General features: G+C 41.9%; 1 protein-coding gene across 1 annotated transcript in view; it reads left to right on the top strand.

Moving 5' to 3' along the window:
• The window catches only part of LOC146813820 (calpain-1 catalytic subunit-like), a 494,946-nt gene that overhangs the window by 285,640 nt on the left and 191,436 nt on the right, over positions 1-17,870 (top strand). Inside the window, exon 10 of the mRNA XM_085610274.1 lies at positions 2,959-3,128. Coding sequence (XP_085466400.1) covers positions 2,959-3,128 — 170 coding nt within the window. The remainder of the gene's footprint in view (positions 1-2,958; positions 3,129-17,870) is intronic.

Here is a 17,870-nt window from a genome sequence, read left to right as displayed (position 1 = left end):
TGCAGGTTTAATGTGGTGCAGGGGTTTACAAAGTGTCCCATCTGCCTAGATGCGTCACTTTGTAAATATGGTGCAATGTGGCGCATTATTTATGCCGCCGCTGCATCACAAAACATGACACAACAGTGTTGCAAAAGTGTTGCAAGGGGCTCATAAATAAGCCCCTTAGAGCATGAGAGGAAAAGGGCTAAATGAACCAAGAAACAGGAGGGGATGGAAGGAGGACTGGTGAGCAGAGAAGGGGGAGAGCAATGGAAATGAGAGACTGCGAGTGAGAACTGGTGCTAAGGATAGAGAAAGTGGAGGTAGGTTGATTTGGAGAAAATGTTGAAGGGTAAAAAAAAGAAGACAGCCGGGGGCAGGAAGTGGCAGAATGAGCGAGAGGAAAGCAATACACAAGGGCAGGAGAGAAGGGACAACGGGAAAATGGGAGTACAGTTAGGAACGGAGCCAAGGGAAATACTGTAAAGGCGGGAGTGTGAGGAAAGAGGTGAAGTAAATATAGCACAGCTGGGCAATGAAGACGGCGAGTTGAGTAGCAGGCTGGGTGAAGGCAGGATGCATGGGTTTAACATATCTTTCCAGTTGGGCTTGTGTCATTCACACGCTGGGGCTCGTTGCCCTTGGTCTCAAAGACCCGCATGTTGTTGGGAAAATGGAGTTACTGCTGCTGTTACGGGCAGCTCTGATGTGGCTACAGTTGCCAAAAATATGAGCTGATGGGTGCGATCTAAGCTACTGCCAAGGCAGCGGTCAAGCCAGCGCTGGACAGATGGGACTATGCGGTTCCGGTAGTTTGGTCTCTTATGAGGTTTTCTAATGTGGGGGAGGGGCACATCGCAACCTGATTGCAGGGCAAAGCCCGTGATCCGATCTATGGTTCACCCTTGAAACATGTTGGCGGGACAGTGGGGTGCTGCGGCTGCACTTCGAAGGCAGCGGTGCCTTTTCAAATCAAACTTAAAAAAGCAACAGAAAAACATGAAAGCTTTATAAAATCCTTTGCGCTCAAACTTAATGAAAACAACAGAAAAATAAAGCAACGAGTGAAAGCGATGGAGAAAACGAGCAATGGGGGGGGAAAGAACAGATGGGCAAAATGCAAAAAATGAGTACTTGCATTGCATCAATGAAGGGGCACTAATCAAGTTAAATTAATCTGCACTTGAGTGTTGCTCCTCAAAGAGAAACGGAAGTGAAGTATCGGATGCACAAACAAATCAGGAGACAGCAAATAAGAGTGACACAGGAGGCAAGCATGAGGAGGGATTGCACTCCGTAAGTGATTACAGCAGGTCCTCCATACAGCGCATGCGCGCTGCCTTGGCTTGCCTTAAAAAACTCTTAGGGAGGCCCCCTCCTGTGCAGCTTGATATGGCTGCAGTATTACACCAGCGCCCCGGACTAGCACCGATTTGATCTTGCCTCTCGCCGCTCCGACATCAGCAGCCTTCTCAGCGTCCACTTCGCATTCTCCCGGCATGCGGCAGAGCCGCAACTCAGGCAGGTGGGGAGAGAGGAAACAGGGTGGGCGGGTCAGGAAAGTTACATGCAGCGCATTGCAGGTAGCGTCTACTGGATGAGGCCAATCTTGCTCAGAGCTGTCTTGATAAAATAAGAAAAAGCAATAATTGGGGAATCGGTTGGTATTAAATCTGAAATTAACAAATTAACAGGAATCTCAGATTATGAAATAAAAGCAGACTGTTCTTTCAAATTTCTTCTATTCCAGTACATTGAGAATGTGAATATCTCTTATCATTGGAGTACTCGGAGAAAATCCCATATTGTAAGGTATCCTCTTGGTGAAAAAGGCATTACCATTCAAAATGCCACAGTAACATCCCAGATGGGCCTCTATCAAGAGATAAAGGCAACAAATAGGGAATTTAAAAGTGAGCCTTCTATCTCTGCAGTCCATCACACCGATGGACTTCCAAAACGTCTTGAGGACTGCACAACTTGTGAACTAAATGACCAGGAATTACTCATTGGGAGTATATCACTGACTCAAAGTGCCTTTGTCTTCTTTTCACTTTACACAACAGAGTTAGCAAGCTCAACCCCAGAAGCCTCACTGAAGGATTATGATCTGGACAGTCAGACTGTGTTCCATACTGCTGGATTGCTCTGATGATACAGTGGAAGGAAGATTTCTTGCAAGCCTGTTTTGGCTATCATTTTTGTTGCTCTAATATCCCACAGATAACATACCCAGTTCAAAGAGTCACATAGTTGCCTACTCCTATTTGGTCCTGAGTATGTGTGCCTGGGTAATAGTTTTTATGTTAAATCCTCTGTCATGAACACTCCTTAGTATTTGCTGTTTCTCACATAGTGCTTTGTAATCTTCTCTGGTCTGCTCACCCCTTTGTGCGTTGCTGCTTTCTAAGTTGCTCTTCTCGGTTTTCTCCTTTTTGCATTGTCCCATTGTAAGTTTTTCCTTTCTGGTCTCTACTTCATGCTTTGCCCCTTGTAAGTTGCTCTTCTCTTTTGACTCTTTCTCACATTAGTCATTATAAGTTGCTCCTCTTTATTCACACCTCCAAACATTGCCCCTTGCAAGTTGCTCCTCTCTCTTCACTCCTTCTCACATCGCCCAATTGTAATTTGTTCCTTTCTGGTCTCTCGTTCATGGATTGTCCCTTGCAAGTTGCTACTCTTTGTTAACCCTTTCACGCAATGCCCCTTGTAAGTTACTCTTCTCTGTTGACTCTTTCTCACATTATCCCTGGTAAGTTGCTTCTTTCTATTCACTCCTCCATTTATTGCCTTTTAGTGAGTTATCCTCTTTGTTCAGGCCTTCTCGCATTACCACCTTGTTTCTTTTTGGTCTCTCCCTCTCACATTGACCATTACCTTTGTAGGTTGCTCCAGTTTGTTTGCTCCATCTCACAATTTTCATTTGTAACTTGCTCTTTTGCAGTCAGTTCTTTTCCTTCTTATCTGTTTGTTCAGACACGTTCTGGATCAACCCCCAGTACAAAATCACACTCTTGGAGGAAGACGAGGACTCAGAAGACAACGAACCTGCGTGCAGCCTCCTTGTTGCCCTAATGCAGAAGAACCGGCGACAACTTCGAAAGTTACGGGAGCACAATCTCGACATTGGCTTTGCCATTTATGAGGTACGGAGCATCTTTAAACATTGGTGCCTTGTAAAGAGATTGTAATGCCCGAGAGAGTTTTACATACAAGCAGCAGTTCAAGCAGATTGAGAGCAGTTCATGCTTCCTCACATACATCTTATCAATGCACCATGAATTAGAAGGTTGAGGAATGGCTGTTTGGGCACTGGATTCATTCCTAATCCCTCTGATTAAGGGGTTGAAGAAAATGTATTGAAATCCAACTTCTGCTTGTCGTTGGAAGTATCCACTTGCTTCCAGCTAGGGTATCGCTGCATAGGAGAGTGCACAGTTAGCCCATGCTTCATGCCAATTAGATGCTGTTGAGATATTTGTTACGCTATTGAAAAATAGTGTCAACACTTATGAATCAAAGATTTCTTAAACAACAATGTTGTGTAACTAAATTCTGCACATTAGCAATATTTATTCAATCAGCATTTGAGTTAATTGATGAACAGAAAAACTGTTATAATGTGAACTTGTTTGAACTTCTGAGCTCTGAGCAGCTCAGTCCCTGGCTGTTGGAATGTTGATCCTATGACATTATTGGGTTCTGGGTGGTTTGATTCTTGCCAAGACAGTTGTTGGTTGAACCTAGATTGGGATGCTAACCAGTGGTTATTTTACTGACGGAAAAAAAAAACTTGTTGATAACTCCACCGTGTCCAGCGAGCTTACCACATTTATTTGGAGATGACTTGGTCAGGCATCTTCCGACCGTCAGGAGAACCCCAGAGAAGAAAGAACTCAGCAGTGAATGCCTCGAGTGCTGTGCCTCGTTATCTTCCTAGGGTCACGGTAGGCCGCGCCACGCCTTGTTTGTTTATGCTACGCTATTTATGGCCCTGTGGCGCTTTATGAAAGAAATTAAGCAGTTAAGTACATTGCGATGCAGCCAATCTGTCAACCACTGACAGCTCTGTAATTTTGACCGAAGACAGCCAGCAAGAGGCACCAAGAGAAGCAGCCACTTTGTTGGCTGAGGCACGAGAGAGAGAGGCACTCCAAGAGAGAACCTCTCACCTCACAGGGAGAGACACGTGCTCCAAAGGAGGTTAGGGCATGGCTGGAGGTGTGAGTGTTAAAGGTGTAGGCTTGGCCCATAGGTATGAAAAAGGACCTGGTCACTATGATGATGAGCCCAGAAATAACCTGAGCCCACACAGTGTTTATAATTGCTAAGTGGCTACATGACTGAGTAGCAGTCTCATCTCCGTTTTATTTAAAGGGGTCCCAACGTCACATGGGACCCTGACAAAACCCACACATTCACATTTTTTCTACTTAGGTCACCCCACCACTTGGGTAAGATGGTACATTACATTCCTTCCCAATTTTACAACATTTTCAACGAATACAAACTTTCAGACTAATAGAAATAACAATGATACATAGTTACCCTGCCTCTCTGCTCGCTGGTGGGTGCTGCTGGATTGGGCTAGATGTCGGCAAGAGCCTGCCACGGCATTGGGAGTATTCTTGCAAGACATGCCGTAAAGGTGATTGAGAAAATGAGGATTGGTCAAAGTCTTGGGCACCTTCTCCCTGTTCAGACGAGCATTCATTGGACCCAGTGTCTTCGTAATTAACCTTCTTGAAGAATGAAATATTTTGTGTGACTTCTTCATCTCATTGACGAGCGGTCACCATGGTGCCCTTGTAAAGTACAACCACCCACAGCTGCTGTTCAAAAGGCAGGCAAAACTTGCTACTAGGGTGGCGGTCTTTGATGTAAATGGATTCACCCTGTTGGATATCTTAGTGACAGGCCTTCCGTCATGTGCTGGAGCGTTTCTTGGTGATCATTCATTCTTTTGTTGTTGCAAGCATGTCCAGGAGCTTGACCTGTTGTTGTGTGGGGGTTTGTCTGTACTCATGCTGTAATCCATAAATGATAAGGTAATAGTTTATTTATAAAAATAATTATTACATATTTACTTTGATCAAAATCCGACAAAAGATGATTACCGTACATATCTCTATATTATATTATTTAATAAAACATTCATTAATAGGGCTGAAAGTGTGATCACATAATATTTGCCATTTTCATTTTCACTGTTCTCATGAATTTTACAAATATACAATTCAGAGCTGTATCAGATGATTTAAAACATACTATCACCACTTGTCTGCATGAACGAATGGCCCGCTGGTTAAACTGTATCCTTAGCAACCTCCGTCTTAGATCCAGTAAGGTCGGGCACATGCAGATTAAATTAATGATGTTCTCTTCGCCACGTTTACACATCCTACAAGATGTTGGTTTTGTTTGCCTCAACCAGGGCATTGCATGCGCAAGGTCTGGAAGTATTCCAAATTGTGCTCTTATGAACCTTCTTTTTTGTAGCGGGGACCATCCAGACTCTGAATAGAACTGTGATATAAGAATTTTATATTCGTTTATAACCATCCAGTCATGCGACCTAGGTGCAAAGAGCTCTTTGTCCTTTAACATTGATGTTTTTTTCATTAAGCCATAGATGGGTTTTTTAAGTTGCTGGAGTCAGAGGCTCATCCCATAAGAAATAAATGGACAGATCTTCTTTTGTCTCAATTACATGCTTCCATGTTGGTGAATTTGGATTTGTTTGAACTTCAAGCCAAAGAACTTGATCTAACTGATTAGAAATATTTGATTTTATTATTTTCCAGGTTTTAACGTACGCTCCTTTTCATACAATGATTTGGTTTAGCAGACCAAATTCTAATCTTATCTGAGCTGGCAATGCATTGCATGGAAGTTTAAACAGAGATCTAAATATTTAAGCAACAGTTTTATTTAATGTTACTGCATCTCTACCCCGCATCGCCTCGCCTCCATACAAGATAGTTGGTAGAAGTTTTGCAGATATTATTTTTAATACTGGTTTGGTTAGTGGTTGGTGGCCTCCTAGTGACCTCTGTAATGAATGCAATGCCAAGAGTAAGGAATTTCCTTTTCTTTGTAAATCCATCCTAAGTTGCTTGACGGAGCCCTTCTCATCAAATATTACTCCGAGATATTAATATGTTTTAACTTGTTCTACTTACTGAGTTTGCAGGAACCACTTATATTTTTTATGAATCTTATTACTTACTTCCATCACTTTTGTATTTTTTATTTATTACCGTATCATTAAGTAACAAATAGTTTGATATTTTATGAATTAGCCACTGCAGGCCGACCTTTGTTTGACTCAGCAAACTCCAGCTCTTGTGTTAGATCATCTAAAAGCAAATTAAATAAGTATGGTGCAAGAAGGCAGCCTTGTTTCAAACCCTGGGAGGTTTTAAATTTCATTGACAACAATGAACCATCACCTATTTTCACTCTTATCCATGTGTCCGAGTATAACATTTGGATTGCTTTTTAAGCGGCAGGGCGGGATATGCAATTTAACCAGTTTTTGCCACAGAGGGTTGCTTTGAACACAATCAAATGCAGATTTGAAATCCACAAAACCGAGGTAGATTTGTTGTTTCCTTAATTTGTATTTATCTATCATGAACCTTGAACGAACCCAGCTTGATTTGAGGGTATGATCGGCTTTTCTTCTGCCCAGTATAAAAGTTCTTTCAGAAGTATCCCAGCAAAGAGCTGAGCTTGGGTGTTCTGAGGCGTAGTAAGGCAGTAGTTTTCTGGTTTTGACCACTCCCCTCCCTTATGTATCCATACTATTATAGAGGCTTCCCATGATTCAGGAATTGTTTTTAATTGCAGGACGTTTTTAAAGACTTTTGATAGGTACCTTGCGCAAAAAGGTGAATCTATTTTGTACAGGGCTTGCGTGATACCATTGGGGCCAGGTGCCCCATCTTGTCTGCTGCTTTTATTTAAATTGCATACTTTCACTTCTGAGATTTCAATTGCATGTTCCCCTGGAACCTTTTGTTCCAACTTGATGTTACTACTTTCTTCACAGATAGGGTATGTTTTTGTTTAGCTTGAATAATTGAAGTGCTTTATTAAGAACTCTATCTGTGCCCAGTTCAAGTTGTTGATCATTCTCCAAAAAGCCCTTGAATGTTTTTCTTTTCTCAAGAACAGAGACTTAACCCAGATGGTTTCCTTTGTTTTTAACTTCTCTTTTCAAATTTTCCTACAGTTATCTTTGTTTATTTTCTTGGCTTTAATCTGAAGTTCCTGATTCCAGGGGTACCTACTTGATTGACGCAAAAGTCTATTACGGTTTCTGTTCCGGATGCGGCATGATTCCTATGCTTTTACCCTATTTAGATTCTATGTCTGAAATTTACGCTGGCCGTTAGTCATTTTTGTTTCCAAAGGGGAGACACTTATAAAGTGAAGGCATCTGGCTTGCAGCATCTAGTGATCCTTCCGACCAGTACAATCTCCTATAAATAATTGTTTCTATCTTGCCTTGAAGGGATTTTGCCTTTTCATGATACTTTTGTTGGACTTCTATCTCAATCATTTGCTGTCCATGGTCACTTTCTCCTGTCTTATAAATCTGAAATGAAGTTATTAGTTGAAGTAAAGACAGAGGGCCCGATTCACAGAACTAACTTAAGACACAATCCTAAACTTACTACCATTTTCGTATTCACAGAAGGCACTTACTCATTTTGGTATTCACAGAAGACACTTACTCACTTCGGTATTCACAGAAGTTAGGAGTCCTAACTTTAGGACTCCTAAATACCTTCCGTGAATACCGAAAGTCTTAAAATTAGGATTTTTCTCAGTTTAGGAGTCCTAAAGTTAGGACTCCTAACTTTACTGCTACTAAACTGAGAAAAATCCTAATTTTAAGGCTTTCGGTATTCACAGAAGGCATTTAGGAGTCCTAAAGTTAGGACTCCTAACTTCTGTGAATACCGAAATGAGTAAGTGCCTTCTGTGAATACCAAAATGAGTAAGTGCCTTCTGTGAATACCAAAATGATAGTAAGTTTAGGATTTTGTCTTAAGTTAGTTCTGTGAATCGGGCCCAGAGTTACTACTGTAAAATCTATTCTTGATTGCGAACCTGCAGCCTGATATGTCCATCCATTCCAAACCTCTTGAACCTTTTCCATCAAGGGATGCAATATTGATTTGAAACAGACCATACATAATCTGGTTGTAGAATATTTTCTTCTCGGGCAAAAGGCTGTTATATTCCATATAGGTACCACAATATAGGCTCATGTGACATCGTAGCCCTTCACCTATATTCTTCCCTACCCTACATACATAACGGTTTTCAGGGACTGACCTTTTACCAAGATACGACACTGCTCACGGAACGCTGGATTTTCCCTGGCAAAGGCCTCATACATTATGCATAAGAATTCTTGGAAACTCAGCAGGACTACCATCTCCTGTATAATATCCGTGTATAAAGTTCCTTCCCAACGTCATCCTAAGTCTGACAAGTGGCACAGCAAGGTAGAACCCCCGGGGAGAGTTTTGCGTATATAAACATCACATCTTGCTGAGAAAAGTAGAGGAGATCAGGATTTCCCTGCCGACACACACTGAAGCGAGATGCTGAGCTTCCTGAATGCAGATCCTCTAGCTCGCAGTGGTCTAATATCTCTTGTGGGGTGTCCAACTTGAGACCAAGACAGAGTCCGACAGTCTGTCACTTCAGGAAATGGGGTTGACTTTATCCTAGAGGGATTCTTGGCTTAACACCTACATACACCTTAGGTACATCTAGTTAGGGTAGCATCGTAGGAGTACTCCTTTTTATTTGTCATGTATTTTATCTACTTGTCTGTATTGTTGGTTATAGCAACAATGGTAGGAATCTACCATCCTTTTACCTTCTTAGTGCTTCTAATCATTTATATCTTTTACTGTCTAATGGTTGTTTCAACGCACCTATTTTACACTAGAATAACGACTGTTCAATAAATACTTATTGAAAAACGTCCCTACCGTTTATTCTGTGTAAATCTCTGAGACTAAATGAGCACGAGTGACTGAGCGAAAAGTAGTACACTGTTTCCACGGTCCTGAGGGATCAGGGTTGTCATGTTCGATAGTTGCCAAGAACTATTCTCTCCCTGATAAGAGGAGTTTCTAGTGGCACTGTGAGCTACCTGGTATACAGGCCAACATACCCGGTGGGGGCGTCTAGAATCCGTCTAGCACCAATCCTACAGTGTATGTTGTATAAACGCTCAAAATCTATATAGGGTTTATAGGAACTACCTGACATGGCACCGTCAATATTGGTTAGGTACTTATTTAACAGTCAAATCTGAGTAGTTCAGTGGTACTATTCTCAGAGACCCCTCATCACATCATCCCAGAGACGTCTGGAGTGGAAGGGCTCAAATTCCGCCACATCTGAGTAGGCCAAAAATCCCATTTATTGGCTGTTGGTTAATCAAGCTTGAACGACACATTGTTCCTTTTTGTGCCTAACACCTTATCTCAGTTCCCTTGAAGGACTCTTCTTACTAAAACAATGACTAAGCCAGCGGATAACGCTGTATATAACTTAAATCTCTCAGCCGAAGAAGAAGATGCAGATGCAATACTAATTACAGAAAATGCCATCACCCTGAAACTAGCTGCACAGGGTTAACAGCTAGGGGTGGGCCAGTAACTTTCGTGATTGAGGCACACAAATCATTTAGAACAGCGGTATTCTATTCATGGTTTACATTCCCACAGGCAAATGCATTAACAAAAACATTTCATTACTACACAGAAGATGAATTACTGGACGAGTATTGTCCATACAAGGACACTGAAGTTCCGCTCACTTACCAGGAGCTTTTATACTAATTTAAAGGTGCCCTCCCCATACAAGAAAAAGAGTAAGACTCGGTCCGCTCGGAAGAAACGGAGCAACATGGCCAGTACTAGCAGTTACACGACACATCCTGACATTGAAACAATGCCAGTAGGAGACTTACTTACACAACACAAAGAACTAATAAAAGTTTACCAAAACTTGACACAGTTCGTGATGAGGACATGAACAGTTCAGCCAGCAATGGCTACACCAACAGGTCCGACTCAAACACCAACAACTAAAATTACACCGCAAACATTACACGCAGTGATGAGTAAAATGCCCAGTAAAAGTGAACAGATGCCATTTTGGGTGGCTCAAAAAATAACACAGCTAGAGGCAGTATTTCCAAACCCCCAGCCCGCATGAAAAACACAGAATGTTAACAATTTGCTTGCCCCTGGGGATAACACCCTAGATAGAAGATTGTACCTCTTGTGGTACAGTTTTCGCTGCCATATATACCAGAACTCATGGTATCCCGTCATTAGCAGTAATACCAGATGTATTAAGACAAATACTGAATGAGTATGGAGCAGATCCTGCTCTGAACTTAGGGATGAAGTTACTAGGTAATTTTGCTCAGGTATCAGCTATAATATTAGCAAATATTAAAGGGGAAGCAGCATCGGTGATGATACGTCAGCACCTAAGGGAGTTCTCTCCTCTACAAAAGGAACATGAATTAACCAAAATAATTGAAACTGCTTATGCAGAATTAGGCAGAGACAGTTTGGGGGCTAGAGCAATAAAACCTCAACTCATGGGTAGTCCTGAAAAGGATAACACAAAGCAAGCACCTGTGGGATAATAACAAACAACAAAAGAATAAAGACAATAGATCTCAATCCAGAGGTAGGTCTTCTCAACAGGAGCTTTCCGAAAGGAGGTATAACCTTAGGAATAGGGATAACATTAGAAAACCTGACAGGTATCAGGACACTGATACACGTTCCTCTCGTTCCTTTCAGGGTTCATTGAAAAATTCTAAGAGGGAAGGACGGTCAGAACACAGGCAAGAAGAGGGTACAAAGTCCAGAGACGCACAATGCACTTCTGACTACACTGCCAAAAAAGAAGAAAAGCCTAAATCAAAACCTCAATTCAGAAAGAAGAAAGTAGCAGGTCTTAAGATCAGACAGGCACAGAATTCTGAGGACTCAACTACTGAACGGGGAATGGGCTCTGACGATGCTAGACAGTGCAGCAGAAGTAACAATAGCTCACCAGAACCTGATGGAATTTCTGGTAACAGCTGAATTGAGTGAACATATCACTGTGAAAACGCCTGATACTAGGGTTAAGTGTCCCACATAGGTTACATGAAATAACACTCCAAATGGGGGGGCACAAGGCCAGAAAAATGTACGGTCTCTTTTGGGAGAACCTGAATTTTGGCTATGACATTCTTTTAGCTGAAAGAGATAGGCCTCCTACTATTGTTATGGATTGCCCCAAGGGAGAAACGGTAATTATGCCGGCTTTTTCCGATCTCGTTCCCCAATACTTAAAACACACAGATTCACAGGAGTGGGCGGTAGCCCTTGCTCCAGCACCAAATCGCAACCACTTTGGATGGGATGAAGATTCAACCCACCAGGTGATACCATTAAAATCTACTCCGACTCCACAGAGGCAGTATCCAAATAAGCAAGAAGCTAAAAAATAGGTCAGGGAGAACTTAGATCAACTTGAATACCAGGGAGTGATTGAAACTTGCACCTCTTCAATGAGTGATCCTTTATTTCCTGTAATGAAACCTGACAACTCATATCGTCTACTTATAGATTACTGACATCTAAACTCATGCACAAAAACATTTGCAGTACAGAATGCACATGGTGCCGCAATAATGAACAACATTGTGTGGAAAAATACAAAACAACATTAGGTATCTCAAATGGATTTTTCTGCCAGAATATAGCACCTGAGAGCAGATATTTGACAGCATTCTCAGCGTAAGGGTCCCAGCATCAATGTTGTCGACTCCCCCAGGGGTATAAGAACAGCCTGGGGTTTTTCTCAACTTAAGTAACTGCGTTACTCCATAATCTGGATGAAGCAGCATTGTCCTTTGTAGATGATATATATCTGATGGATGATGACCTGGAGGAACCCTATACCAGGGTGAGAACCATAATTTTGGGATTCGCTTCTGAGGGCTACAAATTCAACTTTAAAAAATCAAAAATAGCCCACCTCATTGTCCTATTTTTGAGATATGAGCATTCGAGTGAAGATAAAGCCTGGCAGCTAACTTTTTAGAAAAGTGTGCACTGCTCCAACCTCCAAAAATCATTGGAAAAAATGTACAATCCATACTGGGATTCCTGAACTTTGGCAGTACAGACTGTTGTAGTGAGAGAAAGAGCACTGGCTGAGGGTAAACAAATAGTTGTTGTGACTCCGGTACCGGCCTCAGAGGATGCTACAAAGGCTAGCTTTACAAATGCTAAAGCCTTACATCCGAGATGGATACAATGGGCTAATCCTCTAACTGCATCAGACGTAAAATACAGATATGACCCAAATTTAAAAACACAAACATCATGCAATATGAACAAGAATATCCTCTCCCGAATGAAATAATGCCTCTAGATCAGTATGAATATACAATTTACACTGACAGGTCTTCTCAGCCAGCCATTGGAAGTAAACAAAAATACAGCACCGCATGTGTGATTGTAAAAGGACGTATGCAGGATGGAAAGTTCCATCCAAGTTGTACAAAACCTCAGTCTCTACAAGACTGCACAGCTCAGCTGGCAGAATTAAAAACTCTACTACTGGCACTGATGAATACAGATTGAGATTTCCCCACACTAATTGTGTGTGATTTCTTTTACTGTGTGCAGTTGTACAATGAATATCTTCACTATTGGGGACAGAATGGGTTTAAGTACTCAAAAGGTGGCACAATTGAGCACAAAATGCTATGAGAACAGGTAGCAGAGTTGAAAAATGAACTACCAAGAGCTCACGTGATACACACACTGAGTCATCAATGTGATGGCGTTCACGTTGAAGGGAATTCATTGACTGATGAAGCCACAAAAGGGACTGTACGTACGGCTTCCGTAGCTGCAATCACTCATTCAAAAACGAGAATAGATGGAGACATTATGGTTGCTGTCATTGATACACGCAATAATTCAGCTGTACCGAAAAGATTTCCACTCAAGTACTCCTACAAGTTAGATGCAAACAACGTTCCATTTGCTCAGATTCCCGGAGTGGGGGATAGAGTAATTCCAAACATGGATCACAGTTTAGGCTTAATATTAGCTGCACACAAGGGTTTGGCGTCTGCACACGTAGGAGTTACGGTAACTGTTTCTTTACTGAAACAATGATATTGGTGGCCAGGGTTAACAAAGCAGACCAAAGACTATGTCTTAAAATGCAACCTTTGTCAACAGATGAAGGGCTCCACCATAACACGTCGAGCACAGACACCGTTGTTAATATCAGACAGACCACTTGCATGTGATTATTTGGACCACTGCGGCCCCTTACAATCTGACGGGGCTTACAAATACATTATGGTTGCAGTGGATTCCTGCTCAAGATTCCTAAGGGTATGGCCTCAGCGCTCGGCTGTTATGAAAGATTTGTGAGTCTTTATGGGGACATTAACAGTTGGCACATTACATTCTGATTGTGGCCCCACGTTTAGCTCTCAGGCTTACAAGGAAGCCATGGGAAGTTTGGGAATTGCACCGTGGTACTCCTCTCCGTACCATCCCAAGGGAAACTCGGTTGTGGAGAGGAAAAACCAGGACTTAGAGCAATCTTTAACAGCTAGAGTATTAGGTCGGTGGTAGCCAACACACTCCTCTTGCTACCATACAGGAAGTACAAACAGAAAGGCTCATCATGTTTGAAGAGTCAACTCTACGGAATGATGGACTATGTAACAATGCCATGAAACTCGTTCCTCTTGAAACTGCCATTCAAAATCAAAATGAACGACAAATTTCAATTCAACCTGACACTGATGTCTACATAACTATGCCTCAAAAAGAGCCATCTACAAGTTCAACACAAACTGCTGAGCTACCTAAAATATATTGAACTGCATCTGGCTATTTCATCGACTTTAATACCTTTTCTTTGGATCCAAGTGAACCTAAATCGACACCAGCCCCGATTTCTCATCAACAACAAATCAAAGACTTCTTCATTTTTCTTACAAAGACATACCTAATGTCACCTTGGCTAGAACTTTGGATTATCACCGGTATACCGTTCTTTCTTTTCTAGATAGGCTTAGTAATTGTTTTCTGCTTAATTATTAATGGAACTCACCTTCGCCAAAGCTCTGCAGCATCACAAGTAAATTTGATTTTAAAACCTCATGTTTCATCACATCGTGAACAAAGAGACTTGTCATCAGTGAACATTACAGCAGTTCCTATACCGATGGTATAGTGTGAGACAAGGTTGTTTATGATATATTTGGTCCGACCGAACTTTTAAAAATACCACATTTATTTAAAATTTCCTTAAATGATATCATTAACTCCAGTACATTTTCTGATTATTAGGATTTTGAAATTGTGAATAATATGTTGTCTGATTTAGAACAATCTGCCACATTTTCTAGCAATGAAATGTTAGAGGACACATCAGATTTTACACAATATATTGTTATCAACATTATCATCATCACATTTTACACAAATCCAGTAACCCCAGGAATGTTATTACATATAACCAATAGGAACATTGCCCTACACCACTGAAAAGTAGTTTGAAAACGTTTGCACAATAGTTTCATATTTTTCAGGGTTTAACATTTCTGACCCGACCTCATATTACTAGAGGGTTGCACCGACATCCGCACAGAACAATATGCTGAGTAGCACCAAACAGATTTCCTCTGCTTCCTTCATTACCCAACTGTCTGAACAGGGTTTTGACTTATGGAAAGACACTATAGACTTAAAAATCAGTCTGGGGTCCAAGAGATTGGCAAGTCACCAGAACAGAAGTGCTATTTAGAGCATGCTTCATTCCTCAGCAGATGATACTTTCTAAACTATACTGTGCAACAAACTTCCTGTCTTGGAATAGCTAAGAATAAGGATTTGAACTCACCTCAGATTACAACACCATCACATACCGAGGGTAACTTTACATCACAAGAAAGGATTACTTTCGATTACATTTTACAATACAATAGATCAGACGCCAATTGGAAGGGATAGTTGGTTTGGCCCACAGACACTAATAAATGTCAGGAAAGATTCAGGGGTACAACCGAAGGGTTCAGTATCCATAGGCCAGACCCACGATATGTGCAAAGAGACCATCCAGGGGTGGTGACATCATACAATGTTGGGAAGTTATTCCTCGATTGGTTAAAAACCTCAACACTAACACAGGTAAAACAACACTTATCCTTACTTAAAGAGGATGTGGACCTACGGGATTTTTTATTGGGTCCCAGAAAACCACGTCAAAAACGTTTCTATTATGATGTCTATAATAAAAATGTAAAAAATCTCCCAACAACACTCAATGGAGAGATTACGAGAAATAGATAGGATCAATCTAGAAAAGGCGTTAGCCGTAGTTGACAATGGTATGACTACGTTGACTTCCAGGATTTATTCACTGGGCAACATTGTATCTTCTACTATTGATATACTAGAAGCAGATTTGTCTATACTACAGCACAGGCAATCACAATTACGTTCTATTATGTTATTGAGCTGGACGCTGCAATCATTGAGCGCAAGTTATGTGCCATGGTGTTTTATCAAAAGTACGTCACTATTTTCTGCATACAGTCTTACAGAAAAACAGATGAAAATGGCACAGAGGGGAGCAAAATATACAATGCTGCGTATTGAAAAACTGGACAGATCACTTTTTACTGTGGCAGAATCACTGTCCACGGAATGGTTGATCCATGGCCATATAACATTACCGGTCACAACTTTCCATTTTCAGTATTGCCCAGAACAACAACAGGCAGGCAGATATGAAGAAATGGGTTGAAAATTCATCACGGAATCTTGGGAAATACCGTACAGATTTCGATGCAGGAGTGGGGATCTAGAAGTATTTCTAAGCCGTACAAACTGCGAGAACGTTTTAAGTGGTTCTCTCATATGCCAGGATATTAGGCTGCACGGGCCTGCAATGGTTCAGTAGCAAACCTATATCACTTGAAGGGTACCCCAGCAGCCATGATTACCCTGGTATTCAAGCTACTTTCGAATGGGAGTTACTTGATGCTGAACGATCAAGGTTGTTGTGGGATGCTTCTAGGCATCGCATATCTCGTCACCATGAGCTCCAGGGTTACTTGTTGTATGCAAGTATTGTTTACACCGACACACACAGTCAGGGGGCGCCATTATGGCCTTCGCTGAATGTTTCCTTTATACAGTTTGATACTCTGAGCAGAATGAAAGCCATGCTTCTACAGAAAACCGTGCCCTTAACCTCCGCCTGGGAGACTTTTGATCTCCAAATCACAAGGTCCTCGGCTAAGATACAGGCACTAATACGTATGAACTGCCCTTTACATTTCACTGAAATGGTAAATCGTATCTTTAACATGTCTGATACGACGGGTATAGTCCACCTATTTAAGACCATAGGTTTGGGACTATTAAGCACCTTTCAGACGGTCCTCAGAGTTATACCCAACTTTATACACTCTGTATTCTGAAGCATTTTTGGAGGACTTCCGCTGATCCTATTTCTAATAGCAGGTATCCTGACTGTAATTTTTCTGCTACGCAATGGACGTCCCGGTCACCAAGGAGATGGAAAAAGCACACCTGGAGCGTAAATACAGTGATCACATGGTACAACATCTGGGCACACTTTGCCTACAACAACTGAGAGCCTCTTGGTTCTTGTCATTCAGACCAGTCTGGATGGACTGCATCCTACCTGTTCTATGATGCCTGTTCTGCGGAGAAGAATGTGTGTTGGATCTCTGTCTGATACTTCCATCAGTTGCTCAACCGGACGTTGATGCTTTACTGGACCCGATAACGGCCCATGTTCTGCGGTGTCCCCAGCGTATTTCTATGTTGATGGCTGCATTCTTAGAGCCTCCACAGGAAGTTTTGGCTCCTTTTGGAGTGGATACCGGCTCCTGCACTGACACCCAGGCCTTGGATGGTGCACAGGCTGCTCCAGCATTGGCTGCGGAAGATTATCTGTGCTCAATTGACGTGATCTGCGAGGTGTAACAAGGTCGTCGTCTGCGAAGGCAGGAAACCGCAATGTTACTTCTACCAGCCAGGACACACAAACATTTGGCTCGTCATGTGCTGGGAAAAAAAATATACGGACACATTAGAGTTATTGCTTGAGTGACACTTTTTAGTAGTGCTATTGTTTTACTATAGTTGTTTGCGTACCAATGCCTAGTCACGCCTAGTAGTACGTTAGAATTTAATTATGTCGTCCAGTCGGATGAGGAGTGGGTGTTTTATTCCATATAGGTACCCCAATATAGGCTCAGGTAACATCGTAACCCTTCACCTTTATTCTTCTCTAAATTACATACATAAAGGTTCTTAAGGACTGACCTTTTACCTAGATACGACACTGCGCACAGAACGCAGGATTTTCCCTGGTAAAGGCCTCATACATTATGCATGAAGATTCTTGGAAACTCAGTAGGACTACCATCTCCTGTATAATATCTATGTATAAAGTTCATTCCCGATGTCATTCTAAGTCTGACAAGTGGCACAGCAAGGTAGAAACCCCCGGGGAGACCTTTGGGTATATAAACATCACATATTCTGAGACAAGTAGAGGATATCAGGATTTCCCTGCCAACACACACTGATGCAAGACGCTGAGGTTCCTGCATGCAGATACTCCAGCTCGCAGTGGTCTAACATCTCTTGCGGGGTGTCCAACTCGAGACCAAGACAGGGTCCCACAGTCTCTCACTTCAGGTAATGGGGCTGACTTTATCCTAGAGGGATTCTTGGCTTAACACCTACACACATGGTAGGTACACT

Source organism: Triturus cristatus, chromosome 6, assembly GCF_964204655.1.
Source record: "Triturus cristatus chromosome 6, aTriCri1.1, whole genome shotgun sequence".
Taxonomy (NCBI): Eukaryota; Metazoa; Chordata; class Amphibia; order Caudata; family Salamandridae; genus Triturus; species Triturus cristatus.
Note: the sequence above shows the minus strand (reverse complement) of the source record. Positions and strands in the feature narration are given on the sequence as shown.